We start from the raw sequence: 19,441 nt of genomic DNA on the forward strand, positions 1-19,441 counted from the left end.
ACTCCTCCTGAAGAAGAGACATTTGTTGCAAAACATGTTGAGGACCACTTCTGGACCTGCATCTCTGTGTCCCTACACACCAGTGGGGCTCTTCATCTTCTAAATGCAAATGCATCGGAAGTTACAACAACTATACTATTGTTCTGTTGTTGAAAGTGGAGGGTAGGGGGCGCTAGTTGTGCTAAATAATCCAGTGAAAAATAATACTGTTCTATAAGTGAAAATCAGCATTAATAGTCCCAATAACATATATTGACATTCATAGAAACAAAAGTCCATGCATGTATCCAATAAAGGAAAAATACAAAAAGTGCTATAGATTTTCCAGTGATACGATCAATAGAAAGTCCTTAGTGTGGAATTTTAAATCAAACAATATTGCGTGATGAGAAAGGTCATCAAAGTGTGGAATCCACCTTCACCATAGAGCTAACATTTCACCCGACGTGATCAAGTAAAGGATGGCACCTTACCAACAGTAGTTGACCCTTTAGTTCAAAAGAAGTCAATAACGCTTTTTTACACAAAGTGTAATGCTCCTTGCAGGACCAGAGATTTGCCAATCAAACGATCATGTTCCAACAGTGAATCCCACGGGATATAAAAGAAAAGACCGCAATAGTGTAATACTGATTTATTAAAACGATAAATAAAATATAAGCTGCCAAGTGGCTCCTTACTATGTGCGGTGCCCAAGTCCCGGCACTGAGGCTGCTGAGCGTGTTCAGTATGAGAGATGGTCTCCATCGCTGGGAAGTCTGGCGTGCGTTCCACCACCGACGACCAGCTGACCCGGAAGAAACGTGAGTATGCGTGACCAGTGTGCGCCTCGACGTACGTTTCATGGGTTACGTCATCAGGAAGCGATCTCGCCAATGAAAAGTAATGACTCAATTTTTATTCTTCTACTGCTATCAATGGCCAACACGGTACAACACTTCATCCATGTCTTTGGTGATCTCTGATCTCCTTATGAACTGTTTCTTACATGATGAAGATCAGCCATGGAGTATATCTCAGGTGTATATCAGGGTGTGCTTCTTCCCCACATGAGAGCTGTGATGTCCAGTAACATTCATATAGAAGACATTTCCGGCACTCAAGGCACTAATACACCTCAAGGGTTGTGTGGGATCCCTGATGTACAGGAATACAGTACTTCAGTGAGGAACAATTCCCTCACTCAGGACAGGAGAGTGGCTTCTCCCCCGTGTGAGATCTCTGATGTCTGTAAAGATTGGACTTCTGTGAAAAACATTTCCCGCACTCATTACAGGAATATGGCTTTTCCCCTGTGTGCAATCTCTGATGTTTGAGAAGCTCTGATTTTTGGATAAAACATTTCCCACATGCAAAACAGGAATACGGCTTCTCACCTGTGTGCAATCGTTGATGTGTGTAAAGATGTGACTTATCTGAAAAGCATTTCCCACATTCAGGACAGGAATAAGGTTTTTCCCCTGTGTGAGTCCTTTGATGTGTGGAAAGATTGGACTTTTTTGAAAAACATTTCCCACACTGAGGACAGGAATACGGCTTCTCCCCCGTGTGAGATCTCTGATGTACAGAAAGATTGGACTTCTTTGAAAAACATTTTCCACAATCAGGGCAGTAATAAAGCTTTTCCCCCATGTGAGACCTTTTGTGTGTTACAAGCTCTGATTTTTGTAAAAAACATTTTCCGCACTCAGAACAGGAAAACGGCTTCTCACTTGCATGCATTTTCTGATGTCTGTAAACATGCGACCTATCTGAAAAACATTTTCCACACTCAGTACAGGAATAAGGTTTTTCCCCTGTATGAGATCTTTGATGTGTGGAAAGGTTGGACTTCTTTGAAAAACATTTCCCACATTCAGGACAGGAAAAAGGCTTCTCCCCCGTGTGAGACCTCTGATGTACAGAAAGATTGGACTTCTTTGAAAAACCTTTTCCACAGTCAGGGCAGGAATAAAGCTTCTCCCCCGTGTGAGATCTTTTATGAGTTACAAGTTCTGATTTTTGTAAAAAACATTTCCCACACTCAAGACAGGAAAGTTGCTTCTCATCCATATGAGATCTCTGATGTATGGAAAGATTGGACTTATCTGAAAAACATTTGCCACACTTAGGGCAGGAATACGGTTTTTCACCTGTGTGAGATCTTATATGCACAGTAAGACTGGATTTGAATTGGAAACCCTTCCCACACTCAGTACATGAAAACCTCTTATCTGTTGAAAGAACGGCACCGTCCCTCACAGTCTGAGGTTCCTCAGGATAAGAGGAATACGATGGACCGGCACCGTCCCTCACAGTCTGAGGTTCCTCAGGATAAGAGGAATACGATGGTCCATCTACACTGTGTGGTGCCGGATGGACATTTGAGGTAGTCGGGTTTTCTCCTGGACTATACTGTGTGATGTCCTCATCTTCTACTTTACAGTCTGGAGACAAAGTGAGACAATCCTCTGAGGTTTTCCTCATCTCCCGTCCATCTACTAAAATAGAAATACAAAGATTATTACTAGACATGAGCAGATTGGTTCCCCTAAACCAGGACTCCGCCCACATCAGGCAGCTTTGTCTCTAAGAATCTTACAATTCCCCCCTTCAAGGTAACTAGTAAATGGGTCCTCTGATCTCCTACCAGATCATTTCTTTATTCATGGACCTTAGTCAGAGAGTGAGGAAACGAGAACTGTCTATTATAGGAGTGACAGTGATGAGGGGGATTATAGGACGAGTGTCCCCACCCCCTCTATCACTCATTGCCATCTTCCCAACACAAGACGTCCTGCACTTCATTATTTACTACATAATTTAATATGAATAACAGTGGGGCTGAGTCCCACCAGAGGTCAGAGAGTGAGGATGGGGGTAGAATAACCAAGATGAAGACTGGACTGATCCTGAAAACCACCATCATTGGGTTATTGACTCTTCCTTCACTTTATGTTTAAGGTTCTAAAGTTTGAGGATGTTATCACATTATTATCAACATATAAAAGTCTGTAAAAAAAAAATCAATAGATGGTGCTGGCTGCGCTCTAGGTCTAAAAGTCTGTGCTTCAATAAAATCATCAGATATAAAATGTCCAGCTGGTAGAAAATGGGTGTAACAAAAGAGAATACATATTATGTGTGTATATATAGCAGTGGGTAGAGGAGAGAAAGCAGAAGTCAGGCCTATGAAAGGTACAAAATATGGTATAATATAAAAGGACTATATAATATATATTGTAAGGGTCAGGGCTCACATGTAATCATGAAGCCACGGGCATAGGGCAAATGACTCAAGACACATGCCCCAGTTGCCTAGGTCGAGCAATGCCTATAATAAAAATCAACATTTTGCTGCCAGCAGAACCCGAGAATCTCCATACATTCAGTATAGATACATAAATTGTGTCGGCAGCACAGAAAAGGAAGATTATCTGAAAAAATACAACACTACAGGATGGTGTGTAAGTGACCAGGGTATTACAGGCTTATATCACCCAGTCCCCGCCCTACTCTGGACCAATCAGTGAGCAGTATGGGTGGAGGAATGTATTTAGTGTTAATGACCCACCTGTGCTGATCTCTGTAGGAGTGTCCTCCTCTATAAATGTCCCCGTTATTCCATCCTCCTCCATAGACTGCTGATCATCCCTCACATACCTCTCTTCTTCTGCTTTAACCTCAACTTTTATATCCATCAGATCTTCAACCTTAAAAAGAGAAGGAGAAAAATAACATCTGTAAAATCGAAAAAATCTAAACACCCTCTACATAAGTTCATGTTCCATTCCACCAACCTTGTAATGGTGAAAGATGTTGTGATCTTCCTGTGTGGAATCCCCGGAATACAGAGGATGGGGGCATCTCTCTGGTGGGTTCCTGGTATTAGGTGATTCCATCATGATGTCCTTGTAGATATGCTGGTGTTCCTCAGAGAGCTCATCATCCCCCTCTTCAAACTCTTCTTTAACAACAATATTGTAATCCTTGAGGTTTCCACGCTGAATAAATAATAATACATTAATTGTAACAAACAAGCTTGTGTATAAATCTTAACTATCAATTATTGTTCCTCATCTACCTGATGATGGTGGGGGATGGTGTGACCTTCCTGTGTGGAATCCCGGGGATACAGAGGACGGGGACATCTCTCTGGTGGGTTCCCATTACTGGATCCATCTGTAGGAAACACACACACTGACTGAATACATTGTTTCTATGTGTTTATCAGATGATGGGGGATCTAGGTGGAGCCTCCGTACTGCTCTCACCTTTACAATAAAGTCTCCTCTTACCCGGTGATGTGAGGGGCGGCTGATTGTCCATCATGACGTCCTTGTAGAGATCCTTGTGTCCTTCTAAATACTCCCACTCCTCCATGGAGAAATAGACAGTGACATCCTGACACCTTATAGGAACCTGACACACACAATGATACCGTCACCATCCAGACACATCCCTTGTCTGTTACTGGATAATGTCCCAGAATTCCCGGCACCGCTCACCTCTCCTGTCAGCAGCTCCGTCATCTTCTTGGTGACTTCTAGAATCTTCTCCATGTTGTGTCTCTCAGGTTTTAGGGAGTCACATGGAGGCACTGTGATGGTCATATGATCACCTGACTTCACAAGAGGAAATCTCTGTATTGAGGAACCAATAGAAATATCATGTTAGAATCCCAGAATCCTCCTCACCTCTCCAGACATGTTTGTGTTTTATTAATAGAGATAAGAGTGATGTCATGTGACCTCCCAGAATCCTCCTCACCTCTCCGGTCATCAGGTAGATGATCTCCAGGGTGAAGTTTAGTATTCTCTCAGTCATGTGACTCCGGTCCTCCTCCATCCTCATTGGTGACGTCATTTGATCTATACAGGTCTCCTTGTAGACGGATAACTTTGGGTAATGAAAGTAAGAATTATTTGGATGGTATTTGTCACACAATAATATGATGTGGATGTGAGGGGGTAATAGGAGGACTACTGCCTCCACGGGAACACATAGGTAGCTGGATTCATAAAGAGCGCTGCATCTTTAAGGCGGCGTAGCGTATCGTATTTACGCTACGCCGCCGTAAGTTAGATAGGCAAGTACTGTATTCACAAAGTACTTGCCTCCTAACTTACGGCGGCGTAGCGTAAATGGGGCCGGCGTAAGCGCGCCTAATTCAAATGAGGATGTGGGGGGCATATTAATTGTGACCCGACGTGATTGACGTTTTTTACGAACAGCACATGCGCCGTCCGTGTACATGTCCCAGTGTGCATTGCTCCAAAGTACGCCGCAAGGACGTATTGGTTTCGACGTGGACATAAATTACGTCCAGCCCTATTCACGCACGACTTACGCAAACAACGTAAAATGTTCAAATTTAGACGCGGGAACGACGGCCATACTTAACATTACTAGTCCAGCTATTTGATGGAATAACTTTACGCCTAAAAAATTACATAACATAATCTGCGTAGCTTTACTGCGACGGGCGCACGTACGTTCGTGAATAGGCGTATCTAGTTATTTACATATTCTACGCCGAACTCAATGGAAGCGCCACCTAGCGGCCAGCCTAAATATTGCACCCTAAGATACGACGGTGCAGGCTGTCGTATCTTAGCTAGGTTTAAGTGTATCTCAGTTTGAGAATACACTTAAACTTAGGACGGCGCAGATTCCGAGTTAGGTCGGCGTATCTATGGATACGCCGGCCTAACTCTTTCTGAATCCACCTATTAGTTTGTACTGTTAAGTGTTTGTTACCTTTTAAAGGTACCAGAACCCTCGTGACCTGCCCCTCTTCTCTGTTGGGTTGTTTTGTGTCTGAACTGGTTTTGTTCAGTGTTAGATCTGCGGACACGGAATGATAAATACAATCCTTCTGTCTTTTTGTTATTTCCTCCCTCTGACACTAGTGATAGAACATATTCTTCATGGCAGGCTGGGGAAAATGTTCTTCCTACTAACCAGCAAGGGGCTCTATGCTCCATACTCCTGACCCCTGCACTCCATCATTGTGTTGGCTGCATATGGTAACGATTGTCCATTGGCTGCCTGTGTAGTGTAATAATTGCCCTTTGTAGGCCATGTATGGTCAGGATGGTCATTGTCTTGTCTATTTATTGTCAGTGCTGTTTGTTTAGAGGGCCATTATACTAGAATTTATCTCCAAAATAAGTGGGTAAATGTTCTGACCCTGAAGGGGTTAATCTAGGTTTCCACACTATTGTAGCGCTACCCCCTCAGGAGCCGCTGGTTAGATTTGGGACGGCATGTTATGTTACCTCTGTGATGTGTCTAGGGATGATGATGAGATGCAATAACGGAATGTCCAAACAGCAGGGTGTCATTTTCTGTGCTTTTATTCCTCGCCCAACATGGCAAACAGTTAACTTGAGGTAGATAGAGATAGGTTTGCGAAAGGAGAATTTGCAGATTCAGGCCTATGGATAACGGAAGCAGTCCTGCCTCCAATGGGACTTTAACTCACGTCGCCACTCCAGCCGGAGTGGGTAAAGTGTACCTGGACAGGCCTCTCACACTGACCTGGCAGCCAGGGTATCACTCGGAACTCTGAGGCCCCGTACACACGACAGAGTTTCTCGGCAGAATTCACAGAGAAACTCGGTCAAAACCCGGATTCTGCCGAGAAACTCTGTCGTCTGTACACTTTTGGCTCGATGGAGCCGCCGAGGAACTCGTCGAGAAAATAGAGAACATGTTCTCTATTTTCTCGTTGTTCTATGGGAGAAGGCGGCCCGCCGAGCTCCTCGGCGGCTTCATCCCAGAACTCGACGTGGATTGTCAAAGCCCTGTTGGATCACCTGCCTCTGGGCTCACCTCAGACCGATGCCCCACAGAACAGCATAACTTGCTTGAGAAAATAAGAAAATATTGTGTTGCGCTGATAATCAAGTAAAAAATTGCATACATATATATATACCATATACATAAATAAGAACCCCCTACACCTCAAATCAGGGAGGTATATGTGCAAAAGATAAACAAAAACCACTAAAAAAACTATCATGTGAAAAAGTTCTAATAGAACCAGCAAAAATAGTTCATGGAAAAAACACAGCTCAGTACCACTTGACTTATTCATGGGCTTGACCATGAATAAGTCAAGTGGCCATTGACGATACGCGTGGGGGAGAAGCCGAGTGACGCGATCGACGGTCGAATCCGTCCCTCTGAGGAGATCGTAGCACTGAGCGGCGTTCAATGACTGATTGCAGTTGAGCCTGTTTACCATCGAGGTTCCGTGAGTGCAATCATTGTATTGCAGGGTTCATTTCCCATTTTATTACGTTATTTGCACCATATATCTTTCTTTTCTCCTTATGAGCGGCCGATATCCTGTGTTGAATCGGGGAGTCCAGAAGGGAAAGGTTTTTTTGCTATAATGACAGCTGCACACCAGAGGACTGTGGATCTCACACCTGTCTCCTATTAGCCTATGTACTGAACTGTGTTTTTTCCATGAACTATTTTTGCTGGTTCTATTAGAACTTTTTCACATTATATTTTTTTTAGTGGTTTTTGTTTATCTTTTGCACATATACCTCCCTGATTTGAGGTGTAGGGGGTTCTTATTTATGTATATGGTATATATATATATATATATATATGTATGCAATTTTTTACTTGATTATCAGCGCAACACAATATTTTCTTATTTATTCACTTTGGTTTTGTGCACCTCACGTGTCTGCAGCTTATCTTTAGTATTTTATATGGTTTTAGTAATAGCGCTGTAGTACCTTTTTACATATTATAACTCGCTTGAGATCTTCCTCATGAGGTGTGGGGACCCAGTAAGTCACTGGGGCCCCTTTGCCGCTTTAGTTGCTCCGGACCATGAGGGCCCAGAGTCAGGAACTCCGCGTAGCACGTGCGCCCCGGCCTGGTAGGCCATATAGCCAGGGCCCTTGATCGTGCGCACACCCTAAAGTTGGGTGCCGCCCCTGGAACCAGGAACGGGCGAAGAACCCCACAAAATGGCGTCTGCCACAGAAATACCCTCCCCAGCATGCCCCGCGAGGGAAACACTCCTCTGATTGGCTGCTGGAGAAAAGCACCTCCGCCTGGACCCCCGTGGCGCCACCTGCTATCCAAAGATGGAACGGTATCTTTGGAACACAGAATGAAACCGAAGGAAGCCCAGCACGGCAGAAACCCATGAAATTAATCAACATGGATGAGAGCAAAATAACTCTCTCACCCCCCTCTAAATGTAACATAGAACCTGTACTAAAAGTACACAGGCACTACACACTATATATGTGTGTATCATCATCTGCTGGAGATAAAAGACGTCACAGTGACTATGGAGGAAGAGGACGGACATGACGGGGTTACTGGGTGTAAATAGAAAATAAGATCTTATTACCTCCTCTGCTGCCACTTCCAGCAACGTCTTCTCTCTATTTCCTCCCGACTCACCTCTCACCCAGAACTCCCTGTCTGTACCTGACATCACTTCCTGTTTGTATTACGTGGAGACTTCCATTTGCAGTATTAGTGAGATCACCATCTTGTGGATCTTGGAGAAGCTGCAGCCATGAGAAGTAAGTGTGTGTGTGTGTGTGTGTGTGTGTGTGTGTGTTTGTGTCCAGATTCAAGTACATCCGTGCAAAACGAGTTTTGCTCTGCACCCACGCAAATATTTTGAAATGCCCGCGATTCACGGAGCAGTAGCTCCGTAAATTGCGCGGGCGATATGCTAACAGCCGGGCGTAAGGCTGCCTAATGTAAATGATCCCGCCGGGGGCGGGAATCATTTAAATTAGGCGCGCTCCCGCGCCGAGCGAACAGCGCATGCTCCGTCGGGAAACTTTCCCGACGTGCATTGCGCCAAATGACATCGCAAGGACGTCATTTGCTTCTAAGTGAACGTGAATGGCGTCCAGCGCCATTCACGAATCACTTACGTAAACGACGTGAAATTTAAATTTCACGAGCGGGAAGCGCAGCTATACTTTAGCATAGGTTGCCCCTGCTATAGCAGGAGCAACCTTGCGCTAAAGTCGCCGTACAGAAACTCCGTACCTTGCGTGCGCAGGGCCCGCTCAACTTTTGTGAATCGGTGGTAGTATGCAATTTGCATACTATACGCCGATCACAATGGCCGCGCCCCCTAGCGGCCAACGCAAGAATGCAGCCTGGGATATGAAGGCATAAGGAGGCTTATGTCTGTCATATCCTAGGCTGCAGTCGGTGTAACGAGGTTCCTGAATCAGGAGCACTCGTGGGCCACTGTCTTTATATAGCCAGATTCACGTAGAGATACGACGGCGTATCAGTAGATACGCCGTCGTAACTCCGAATCTCCCCCGTCGTATATTTAAGTGTATTCTCAAATTGAGATACACTTAAATGTAGCTAAGATACGACCGCCGGCGCCGTCGTATCTTAGCTGTCTATTTACGCCGGCCGCTAGGGGCGTGTACGCTGATTTACGCCTAGAATGCGTAAATCAGCGAGATACGCCTATTCACGAACGTACGCTTGCCCGTCGCAGTAAAGATATGCCGTTTACGTAAGGCGTTTTCAGGCGTAAAGATAATCCACCAAAAAGATGGCGCAGCCAATGTTAAGTATGGACATCGGACCCACGTAGAATTTTTACATTTTTAAGTCGTTTGCGTAAGTCGTCCGTGAATGGGGCTGGGCGTAATTTTCGTTCACATGAGTTTTTGCGGCGGAATTTGAAGCCTGCGCACTTGGATACCTCCAACGGACGGCATGCGCCGTTTGTTCAAAACGTCATTTACATGGGGTCATGCTTTATTTTCATAAAAAACACCCACCTGTTCACAATTTGAATTAGGCGCGCTTACGCCGGCACATTTACGCTATGCCGCCGTAACTTAGGACGCAAGTGCTTTGTGAATACAGCACTTGCCTCTCTAACTTACGGCGGCGTAGCGTATATGAGATACGCTACGCCTGCCTAACGTTAGGCACGACTACCTGAATCCAGCTAATAGACTTTTTCCTTTGCAAATGTCTGCGCTGCTGCAGCACTTTCTGTACATCACAGAGCTGCCCCTTCACAGACAGGATTAGGACACCCCCCAAGAAATGTTATTTAAAGGAATTTGACATTTTTATTGTTTCACTTTAAGACCCGGTTCACACTGGGGCGACTCGTTAGGCGACACAGCCGCCTGACAAGTCGCGTCCCATTGTAGTGAATAGAACCGTTCTAATAGGAGCGACGCAAGTCCCTCCGACTTAGAAAAAGGTTCTTGTACTACTTCGGGGGCGACTCGGGGCGATTTGCATTGACTTCTATACAGAAGTAATTTTGCAAATCGCCTTGGAAGTCGTTTTCAGGTCGCCTGGCCGAGTCGCCCCCGAAGTCGTGCCGCCCCTGTGTGAACCGGCTCTTAGTATTTAAAAAGAAAAAACATTGCTCTTGGCCAAATGCATTTTTTTGCCTTGGTACATGTTTTCCAAAGCAGTGCCCCAATGCTCTTTTATTAGGACACCTATTTGCCTATCAGCCCAAAAAAATTGGCATTTTTGATTCGGCTCCCATAGATTTCAATAGGATTTGGGATCGGCTTTCAAACTTCCCTTAAAGTGGAACTTTAGTCATATGTAGCAAGCCCCCGAGGGAGCTGCTTTTGTTTGTTCAGTACGTTACACTGCCTTTCAACCCCAATGAACTGTCCCAGCCCCTCTGGCACACCTAGCAATGCGATTAATGGAATAACTCAGCAGGAATACACAACACGGTTCTTCTTGTAGTTTATTTGAAGAAAAGTAAAATTCAGGTTAACATTAGTCAGCCAGGACCTGTGTAAGTACCCAGGACTTGGTTGAAACAGTTTAAAGAAAACAGTCAGGAACACTATGCAAACAACGAAAGCAATAGGTAACAATATGTACAGATTAAATAGACTCCCCAATAACTTTTGGTGTGTGTGGGATGCTGTGGCTAAAGGGGAACCCCAGGCCGGCCTACGATACCTCTAGTACACACCCAGTGATATGATCTCAAAACCCGTGGTGTGTCCCCTTTAAGAGCACCCGCGGTAATGTCCTGGAGGCAAAACGTTGCATTTTATTATATTCACCAGCAATGTAGGAGCTCTGTGGACAATATTTGGATGTGGTATTCTATGAAAAGCATTAAGAGGTTCCTGGGCAAAGCCCCCTCACCAAATCCTGTACACAGTCAGCGGTCCTCCCCTGAGCGATCGATCGATCTTAGATGCAGGTGTGTCGCAGTGGCATTAAGGTCCTTGAGCTGTTGCAGGGTGTCCTTCCTTAGCATGGACAGTCTGTTCCTCTGGGCTGGAGCTGCATGAACAATCTGTTCCTCTGGGCTGAAGCTGCATGAACAATATGTTCCTCTGGGCTGGAGTTGCAGGCTGTGTGCCCCTTGGTAGGCCACGTTTCCACACACACATAGAGTGCAGGAGATGCTCTCCTGATGGGGTGCAGGCAAAAAGAGGTGCTGGCCTAGTTCCTCTGGCTTTTTAATCACCTTCCCCACTGTCCTTTGCTGCTGTCTGATGATTGGCTCAGGCTCTTCCAATAGGGAGTTTACAAACAAGCAGTTCTGAGAGTCTGTGTGTGAAGAGAGTAGGGGGTAGGGTGAAAAAGCCCACGCTGCTGCAGCAGACAGCTGTCCCCTAAAAGATTAGTTCAGACTGGAGAAGTACCTGCTACACATACAACAAAAGGCTAAACCTACTCACCCCATTCAGAGCCTATTCTATCTAACCCTGTAAACAAAAGATGTCTATACTTACCTATTCTAAAGCTGCTCCGGCATCTCACATGTTCTCTCCAGCCACCTTATCCCTTTAAATCCGAACACATAAATTCACAGGTTCTGAAGCTGATTTAATGCAGACAAGACACCAAGTGAATGTAATTACCGTATTTATTGGGGTATAGCGCGCACCCCTAAAGTTGCACCCAATTCCTGTGGAAAAAAAGATTTTTGTACTTACAGTTTTGGTGTCTTGCGCGGCGTCCATCGGCGGGTCCGGCGTCCGTCTGCGGCTTCGGGTGTCCTCTTCATCGGGTCCGGCGTCATTCTGCGGCGTCCTCCTCGCTCGTTTCCCGCGCCGGGTTTGAATACTGCGCCGGCATATACCAAGTGCAGTACACTCAGGCAGGCTCGGCTACTGTGGCGCTCACGTCCTGTACGTCCAGGACGTCAGCGCGAGAGGAGCCGAGACTGCCCGACAATACACGAGTGTACGGCGCAGTATTCAAACTCGGCGCGGGAAAGCGGGTATCGGCGTATACCGTGCACCCACGATTTTGCCCTGATTTTCAGGAAAAAAATGTGCGCGGTATACGCCGATACATACGGTACCACCTTAATTAGCCACAGAACTGTTGTAATTAATATGTGTTCGGGTTTAAAGTTACGAGGAGGTAACCCTACTCCAGTGGCAGCTTCTGTGAGGGATGATTATGCCAATAACAGCTGCAAATGCCTGGGAGATGGCATCACCCATAGGCTTACAATGAGGCATCTGTTGTCGACTGCTCCACATTGAAGCCATCGCTGACAGCTGATCATGGGACCGGACCAGAGTGGCTCTTGTATAGGCAAGTATAGACATCTTTTCTTTGCAGCAGGGGTCTCAAACTCAAATTACCTGAGGGCCACAAGACAAGTTTCCATATCCCATGGGGGGCCGCATGCAAACTTTCAAACTTCAAAAACAGTACTGGTGTCAGCGAACGCATTATTAACCCTGACCACTACACTGCACACTGACCACTACACTACATACTGACCACTACACTACATACTGACCACTCACCATGAGGGTACAGCACATCAGGGCACAGCACACATGAGTGCACAGCGCACATCAGGGTACAAAGCCCAGAACATCAGGGTACAGGGCACATCAGGGTACAGCACAACAGGCCACATCAGGGTGCACGGCACATTAGGGCAGGGCATATCAGGACAGGGCACATGGCACAGTGCAGGACATGGCACATCAGGGCACAGCACATCAGGACAGGGCACATGGCACATCAGGGTACAGGGCACATGAAACAGCACATCAGGGTACAAAGCCCAGCACATCAGGGTACATGGGGCACATGGCACATCAGGGTACATGGGCCACAATCAGAGCACATCAGGGCACATGGGGCATATCAGGGCACATGGGGCACATACAAGCACACCAGGGTACATGGGGCACATGAGAGCATATCAGGGCACAATCAGGGAACATGGGGCACACCAGGGAACATGGGGCACATGAGAGCACATCAGGGCACAGCACATCAGGACAGGGCACATCAGGGTACAGAACATGGCACATCAGGGCACAGCACATCAGGACAGGGCACATGGCACATCAGGGTACAGGGCACATGAAACAGCACATCAGGGTACAAAGCCCAGCACATCAGGGTACCCCATGTACCCTGATGTGCTGGGCTTTGTACCCCGATGTGCTGTTTCATGTGCCCTGTACCCTGATGTGCCATGTGCCCTGATGTGCTAGGCTTTGTACCCTGATGTGCTGTTTCATGTGCCCTGTACCCCGATGTGCCATGTGCCCTGTCCTGATGTGCTGTGCCCTGATGTGCCATGTCCTGTACCCTGATGTGCCATGTGCCCTGTCCTGATGTGCTGTGCCCTGATGTGCTCTCATGTGCCCCATGTTCCCTGGTGTGCCCCATGTTCCCTGATTGTGCCCTGATGTGCTCTCATGTGCCCCATGGCACATCAGGGTACATGGGCCACGTCAGGGCACAATCAGAGCACATGGGGCATATCAGGGCACATACGAGCACACCAGGGCACAATCAGGGCACATGGGGTACATCATGGCACAATCAGGGAACATGGGGCACATGAGAGAACATCAGGGCACATGGGGCACAGCACATCAGGACAGGGCACATCAGGGTACAGGGTACCCTGATGTACAGAGCCCAGCACATCAGGGTACATGAGACACATGAGGGTACATAGGGCACATCAGGGCACAATCAGGGCACATGGAAGCACATCAGGGCACATGGGAGCACATCAAGGCACATGAGAGCACATCAAGGCACATGAGAGCACATCAGGGCACATGAGAGCACATCAGAGCACATCAGGGCACATGAGAGCACACCAGGGCACAGGTCAGCATTTACAGGTCGATCTACACTTCCGCGGCACCCGCCCTGCGGGCCGCAAATGGCCCGCGGGCCGGTACTTTGAGACCCCTGCTTTACAGGGTACGGTAAAATAGGCTTAGAATGAGGATGGGAGTAGGTTTAGCCTTAGTTAGATTTTCACATGCACTGCACTGTCAGGGATCAGAAGCAGGGATGGTCAGCTCTTCATAACTACACATAGGAAATTGAGACCAGACTGTGTATGACTTAAGTAAGATTCATTTAAAGTGAAACCAAAATGTATCCAAACTCCAGCAAACAAGAAACAGAGCAAGCATGAACATATAAGTGAACCATAATCATATAGTCAAAATGCCTAACTAGCAACCTAAGTAAGTAATAGGAATCCTAACTAGCAAACTAACTATTTACAACATGTACAAAACCGAGGAACGCAGATAAACAGGGTAAAATCAGAAATGCAAGGAGGAGGGGGGAACCAGGACTGGGATCAGGAATAAGGGGAGCAGACCAAATTCAGTGGGCAAGAGCACAATTTGGAAGGAAAGAAATGGTCTGGAGGGAAGGACTGAAATTCTGTTTTGTAACCAGATGAGATCAATTCATCTGAGGCAAAGTCATAGCTCCCAACTTTCCCTGATTTCGAGAGACTGTCCCTGATTTGGAGCAATGTCCCTCTGTCCTTCATGTGGGTCTGATCTATAGAGTTGTATATAATATGCACTTTTTATCAAAAAGTGTTTTCGAGCCCTAAACCTTTCATCCGATTTCTAAATTGCTGCATTTGTAAATTCCAAAAGCCAATATAAAGGAATAGTAGTGGTAAAAACAAAGCACTTGTGGATTCAACCAATCTTGTTTTTTGTTCAATTCTCCATTAAGGGGGCATGGTAAGGGGTGTGTCCGATGTCTGCATACTTTTGCTGATACCCTGTTTCCCCGAAAAGGTGCGCTAGGTCTTATTTTCAGGGGATGTCTTATTTTTCCATGAAGAAGAATACGGTACACGTTTATTGTTGAACAAATGTAATTTTAAGTGATCCCCCTCCCCCACCACTGTGCCAGAGGATACCTTCACCAGACATCCCCCCACCCATTTATCAGACATTTCCCGCCTACCTCAGTCACTCCTGTGTGTCCACACAATGTGCCCGACTCCTGCTCCCTGCTACTCACTGTCTAATTGTGAGTCGGCCAGAATCCGTTAGGGCAGAGCGAGCAACAGGCGGCAGCTTGTCCTAGCAGCGGCATGGGCTCTCTGATGAAGAGACCACGCACTTCCTGTCTGCTCTGTCTGCGCTGCGGCCAATAGTGAGCTGAAGCTAAGTTTCGGGGGGCCTTATTATCGGGATGCCTTATGTTCGGGGGAGGCCCCATTATAGGGGAGGTCTTATTTTCGGAGGGGATGCCTTACATTTCAGCAAGAGGCAAAACTGTAAGTAGGTCTTATTTTCGGGGGCTGTCTTACTTTCAGGGAAATATTCCGTCATTCCCATCTCAAAAAGTTGTTAGGTATGCTAGATTGTGGCAGAAAAGGTCATTTGGTAGAGGTTCCAGAACCTTTTCAATGCAAGAAACAAACAAATTCATCACAGAGGAAAAGGTATACAAAGTTATAGAGGACTGCATGGTTTGTGTCTGAGGAGGGGGCAGAAGCCTCCAGAAACTTTGAAGTTTGGCAGGCTGATGAAAACGGGTCTGAAAGTGAAAAGGTCCCTGCAAACCTACAGAAAGCACATGCTTTGTTGCAATTCCTAATAATGGGAAGCCTAGTTGCCTTACGACCCTCCCACTGTGACTCTAACAAAAGTAGTTGCAGATAGGGAAACCTCCCCAGGTTACAGATTCACCCCTCCAGACCGGTATCTGTCGCTGTGTCAAAACAAAAATCTGCATCGATTAGAAGTTCAGACTGAAAGAAGTGATCCAGCTGTGGCGAGGCATTGATCTCACTGCCGCTGTACTGTTCTCCAGAGTAGCTGCATTGGTGGAGAGCAGGAGGCAGTCCTCAAAAGCCTATAGACCAGTGGTAAATGCATTGTGGGATGTTGAAAAAAATAGCGCCTGTGGTGCCAACCCCCCCCCCCCCCCCCCGTTTCATCTCTGCCTTCCTGGCACTTTGTGACCAAGCTGAATGTCAGTACTCACCATGGCAATGGTAGAGAATTAGCCACCCCCAATTGCAGCAGCACTCATTCTCCAGAGAGAAGGCAACAAACAAAAAAAATATACAAATTTGGAGATTTCGGGGGAAACAGAGCAATAGAAGGGCCTTTCTTGAGCTACGAATACATACTGAATAGATTTTTTTTTTAGCTATTGAAAATAAAAAATTCTAAATTCTGAACCATTTCATTTGCCTGTGAACCGTGACCAGTTAACAAACCACATAAGTGGCCCTGACTCTTTAAAAGGTTGAGCACCCCTGAAGGAACAGACAAAGGACTTATGCCGCGTACACACAATCATTTTTCGGCATGAAAAAAACAACGTTTTTCCAACTTCATCATTAGAAACGATGTTGCCCACACACAATCGGTTTTGAAAAATTATGGACAAAAGCGCGGTGACGTACAACGGCACTCTAAAGGGGAAGTTCTATTCACCTTTGGGCTGCTTTTAGCCGATTCCTTGTTAGTAAAAGACGATTCACGCTTGTTTGTCTGTTACAGCGTGATGAATGTGCTTACTCCATTATGAATGGTAGTTTTACCTGAACGAGCGCTCCCGTCTCATAACTTGCTTCTGGGCATGCGCGGGTTTAAAATGTCGTTTTTGCCCACACACGATAATTTTTTACAACCCGAAAAACGACATTTTCAGAATCCGAAAAACGATGTGAAGCCCACACACGATCATTTTAAATGACGTTTTTAAAAAAAAAAGGCCAGATCAGAAGTCTATCATGAAGAAGCCAGGAGGCTGAATACATGTGGTTTTGTGTTGTGAAGTGATGTTGGAAACCCGTGTGGGAAATCCTAATGTAAAGGACCTTTCTTTTAGGCTCCATTCACACCTCCGCGACAACGGCGTATGCGGCGTATTTTGCCGCGAGTGTGTTTTTTTTTTTCAAATTCTTCCCATTGCTGTCAATGGGAGAACGCCAATGTCGCCTGAAAAAAAGGGTCCGGGACTTTTTTTCAGGCGACAGGCGTACGGCGTCTATGAGATGTGAACCATCTCCATAGACAGCAATGGGAATTCTCCCCTCTAGTGGCACAAGCGTCCGGCGTCGGGCGTTTTGTCGCATAGATGTGAATGGAGCCTTAATAAAAGGGGGTAGTGAAAGCCCAGAAGTGGAAATTAATGCTCAACCCTTGATTGTAATCTTCACATCACATAGTACATGTTATAAGCATGTCTGTATTACGTTCCTTCTACTGCTCAGCCACTCACATTCTCATTATTGGGCAATGGTGACAATGCCCACTCTGGGCCAATTGGAAAGTAGCAGGAGATCCATGCTTGACATCCTCATTTCTACGCCCCCGTCGACTGGCTTGGTCAGCAGACACACCCCTATCTCTGGTTGCCCTGATTGGCTGCACTCCGCTGGTGCAATATTTATACATCACAAGCACCAGGGCTCTAGGCTTGTCGTAGCATCTGCTACCTAGCTCCCTTCCTGTCATGCCCTGGCTGCTGTGTCACTTGGGTTCCCCATTGCTGACCCCTGCCTTGTACCTGGATGACTCTTTTGGATTGCTGTCTGACTTGACCTCAGATTCCATAAACTTGTCCACTATCAGCCCTGACCTTGGAATTGGTCTACTGCATTAAGCTTGTACGCCAACTGCCCTGACCTTGTAACTGTCTACTGCAGGGATGTCAAACTGAATTTCATTGTGATTCGCATCAGCAGTAAGGTTGCCCTCTGGCCACTTCTATCTGGGTCATGCTACATACAGCGTGCAGGGTTAGAAATGATGCTACATACAGAGTGCAGAGTTCAGCATTGTGTCTTGATTATGCTATGTACAGAGTACAAGGTTCAGAAGTGCACTACATACAGAATGCAGGGTTCAGGGGTGCACTATGTACAGAATGCAGGGTTCAGGGGTGTGCTACATACAGCATGCAGGATTTAAGGGTGCACTACATACAGAGTGCAGCGTTCAAGAATGCACTATGTGCAGGGTTTAGGAGTGTGCTATGTGCAACATCTCATTTCCACCCTACTTCCTGGGTTCTGACCTCTGCACCCAGCACTCTGCCCCTGGCTTTCCACCTCTGCACACATCTTCCTCCACACCCTAAACAACAAACTCTACTGCCAGTAGCCATTTTCTACCAGGTCAAGCTGCAAGCCTAGAGGAACCCATACTTGTCTCGTTCATTCAGTCCCGATGCCGTCTGGCCAGGAAATATATAGTTAAAGGATCACTAAAGGAAAACATTTTTTTAGCTAAATAGCTTCCTTTACCTTACTGCAGTACTGGTTTCATGTCCTCATTGTTCGTTTTTGCTTTGAAGTTGCTGTAATTCTGCTGTGATCTCCACACTTCCTGCTTGTCTGGCTCCTTATGAAAAATCTCATGGCAGCTTTTCACTGTGGTCCAAGCTGTGTGTCTAAAACTCCTCAGAACCAATCAGATTAATTTTAAAAACAAAACACTGCCCTGGATTTGTTTGTTTTTGTTCTGTGGGTCTCTTTACTTCACAGAAACATGAAACCAGTTTAAAAACAAAAGTGAAACTAGAGGCACATTATATGATTGAATTTAATCTATTTTTAAAAGGAATCAGTTAACTTTTATGTCTCTATACCCTGTAAACAGTAATTTCAGCAACAAATTTTTTTTTTCCTTTAGTGACCCTTTAAGTTCTAAGACCTGGGGGCAACCAAGTACTGGTAGGCATGCTTATCTGAAGGTAACAGGGCCTGCTAAAGGCACAAGAAATGCTCATCAGCGATAGTTCCTGACCTAGCTAGGCACCAGGTTGTACATCACACTACAGAAGAGGATTAAGACGACTTGGACTTTCCTCCATCTTTTTTTCATCAGCTTTTTTTACTTCCTGGTGAAGGGGTTTTGGTATTGAGTTAAAATAGTTTTGCACTGATGTTTTATCTACCAAGGTTTCAGAAGCTTAAACCACTTCAGCCCCAGCGACGTACTGGTTCCTTGGAGAACTTTGAGTTACTATAATGTCAGCCATAGGCATCATCCTAGTATTGATATGTGACGGCGACGGACTGTTTTTGTAAAAGCAACCCAAGGGCTAATTAGCCACTGAAGGTGGCAGAAAAGGAGGGTCCCACCCCCTCCTCAGGCTCTCCCATCCCACCCACCTTACCATAGAGATGACCGAGGACCAGAACATCCCCAAT

At 46.1% G+C, this 19,441-nt stretch overlaps 1 protein-coding gene and 1 long non-coding RNA gene across 2 annotated transcripts; both read right to left on the bottom strand.

Annotated features, from left to right (window-relative positions):
- Positions 1-1,197: 1,197 nt before the first annotated feature.
- Positions 1,198-2,256, bottom strand: LOC120935876 (gastrula zinc finger protein XlCGF17.1-like; the record flags this gene model as incomplete). The annotated part of the gene is made up of 1 exon (XM_040347912.1): positions 1,198-2,256. A coding segment is annotated over exon 1 (855 nt), but the record flags the coding sequence as incomplete, so codon positions are not given.
- Positions 2,257-3,596: 1,340 nt separating this feature from the next.
- LOC120935879 lies at positions 3,597-4,106 on the bottom strand. Its single transcript, XR_005748556.1, has 3 exons — positions 4,064-4,106; positions 3,780-3,983; positions 3,597-3,692 (listed from the first exon to the last, which is right to left on the bottom strand). It is a non-coding gene; the product is annotated as an uncharacterized LOC120935879 (long non-coding RNA).
- Between the last annotated feature and the right edge of the window lie 15,335 nt (positions 4,107-19,441).

This window comes from Rana temporaria, chromosome 4 (assembly GCF_905171775.1).
Source record: "Rana temporaria chromosome 4, aRanTem1.1, whole genome shotgun sequence".
Taxonomy (NCBI): domain Eukaryota; kingdom Metazoa; phylum Chordata; class Amphibia; order Anura; family Ranidae; genus Rana; species Rana temporaria.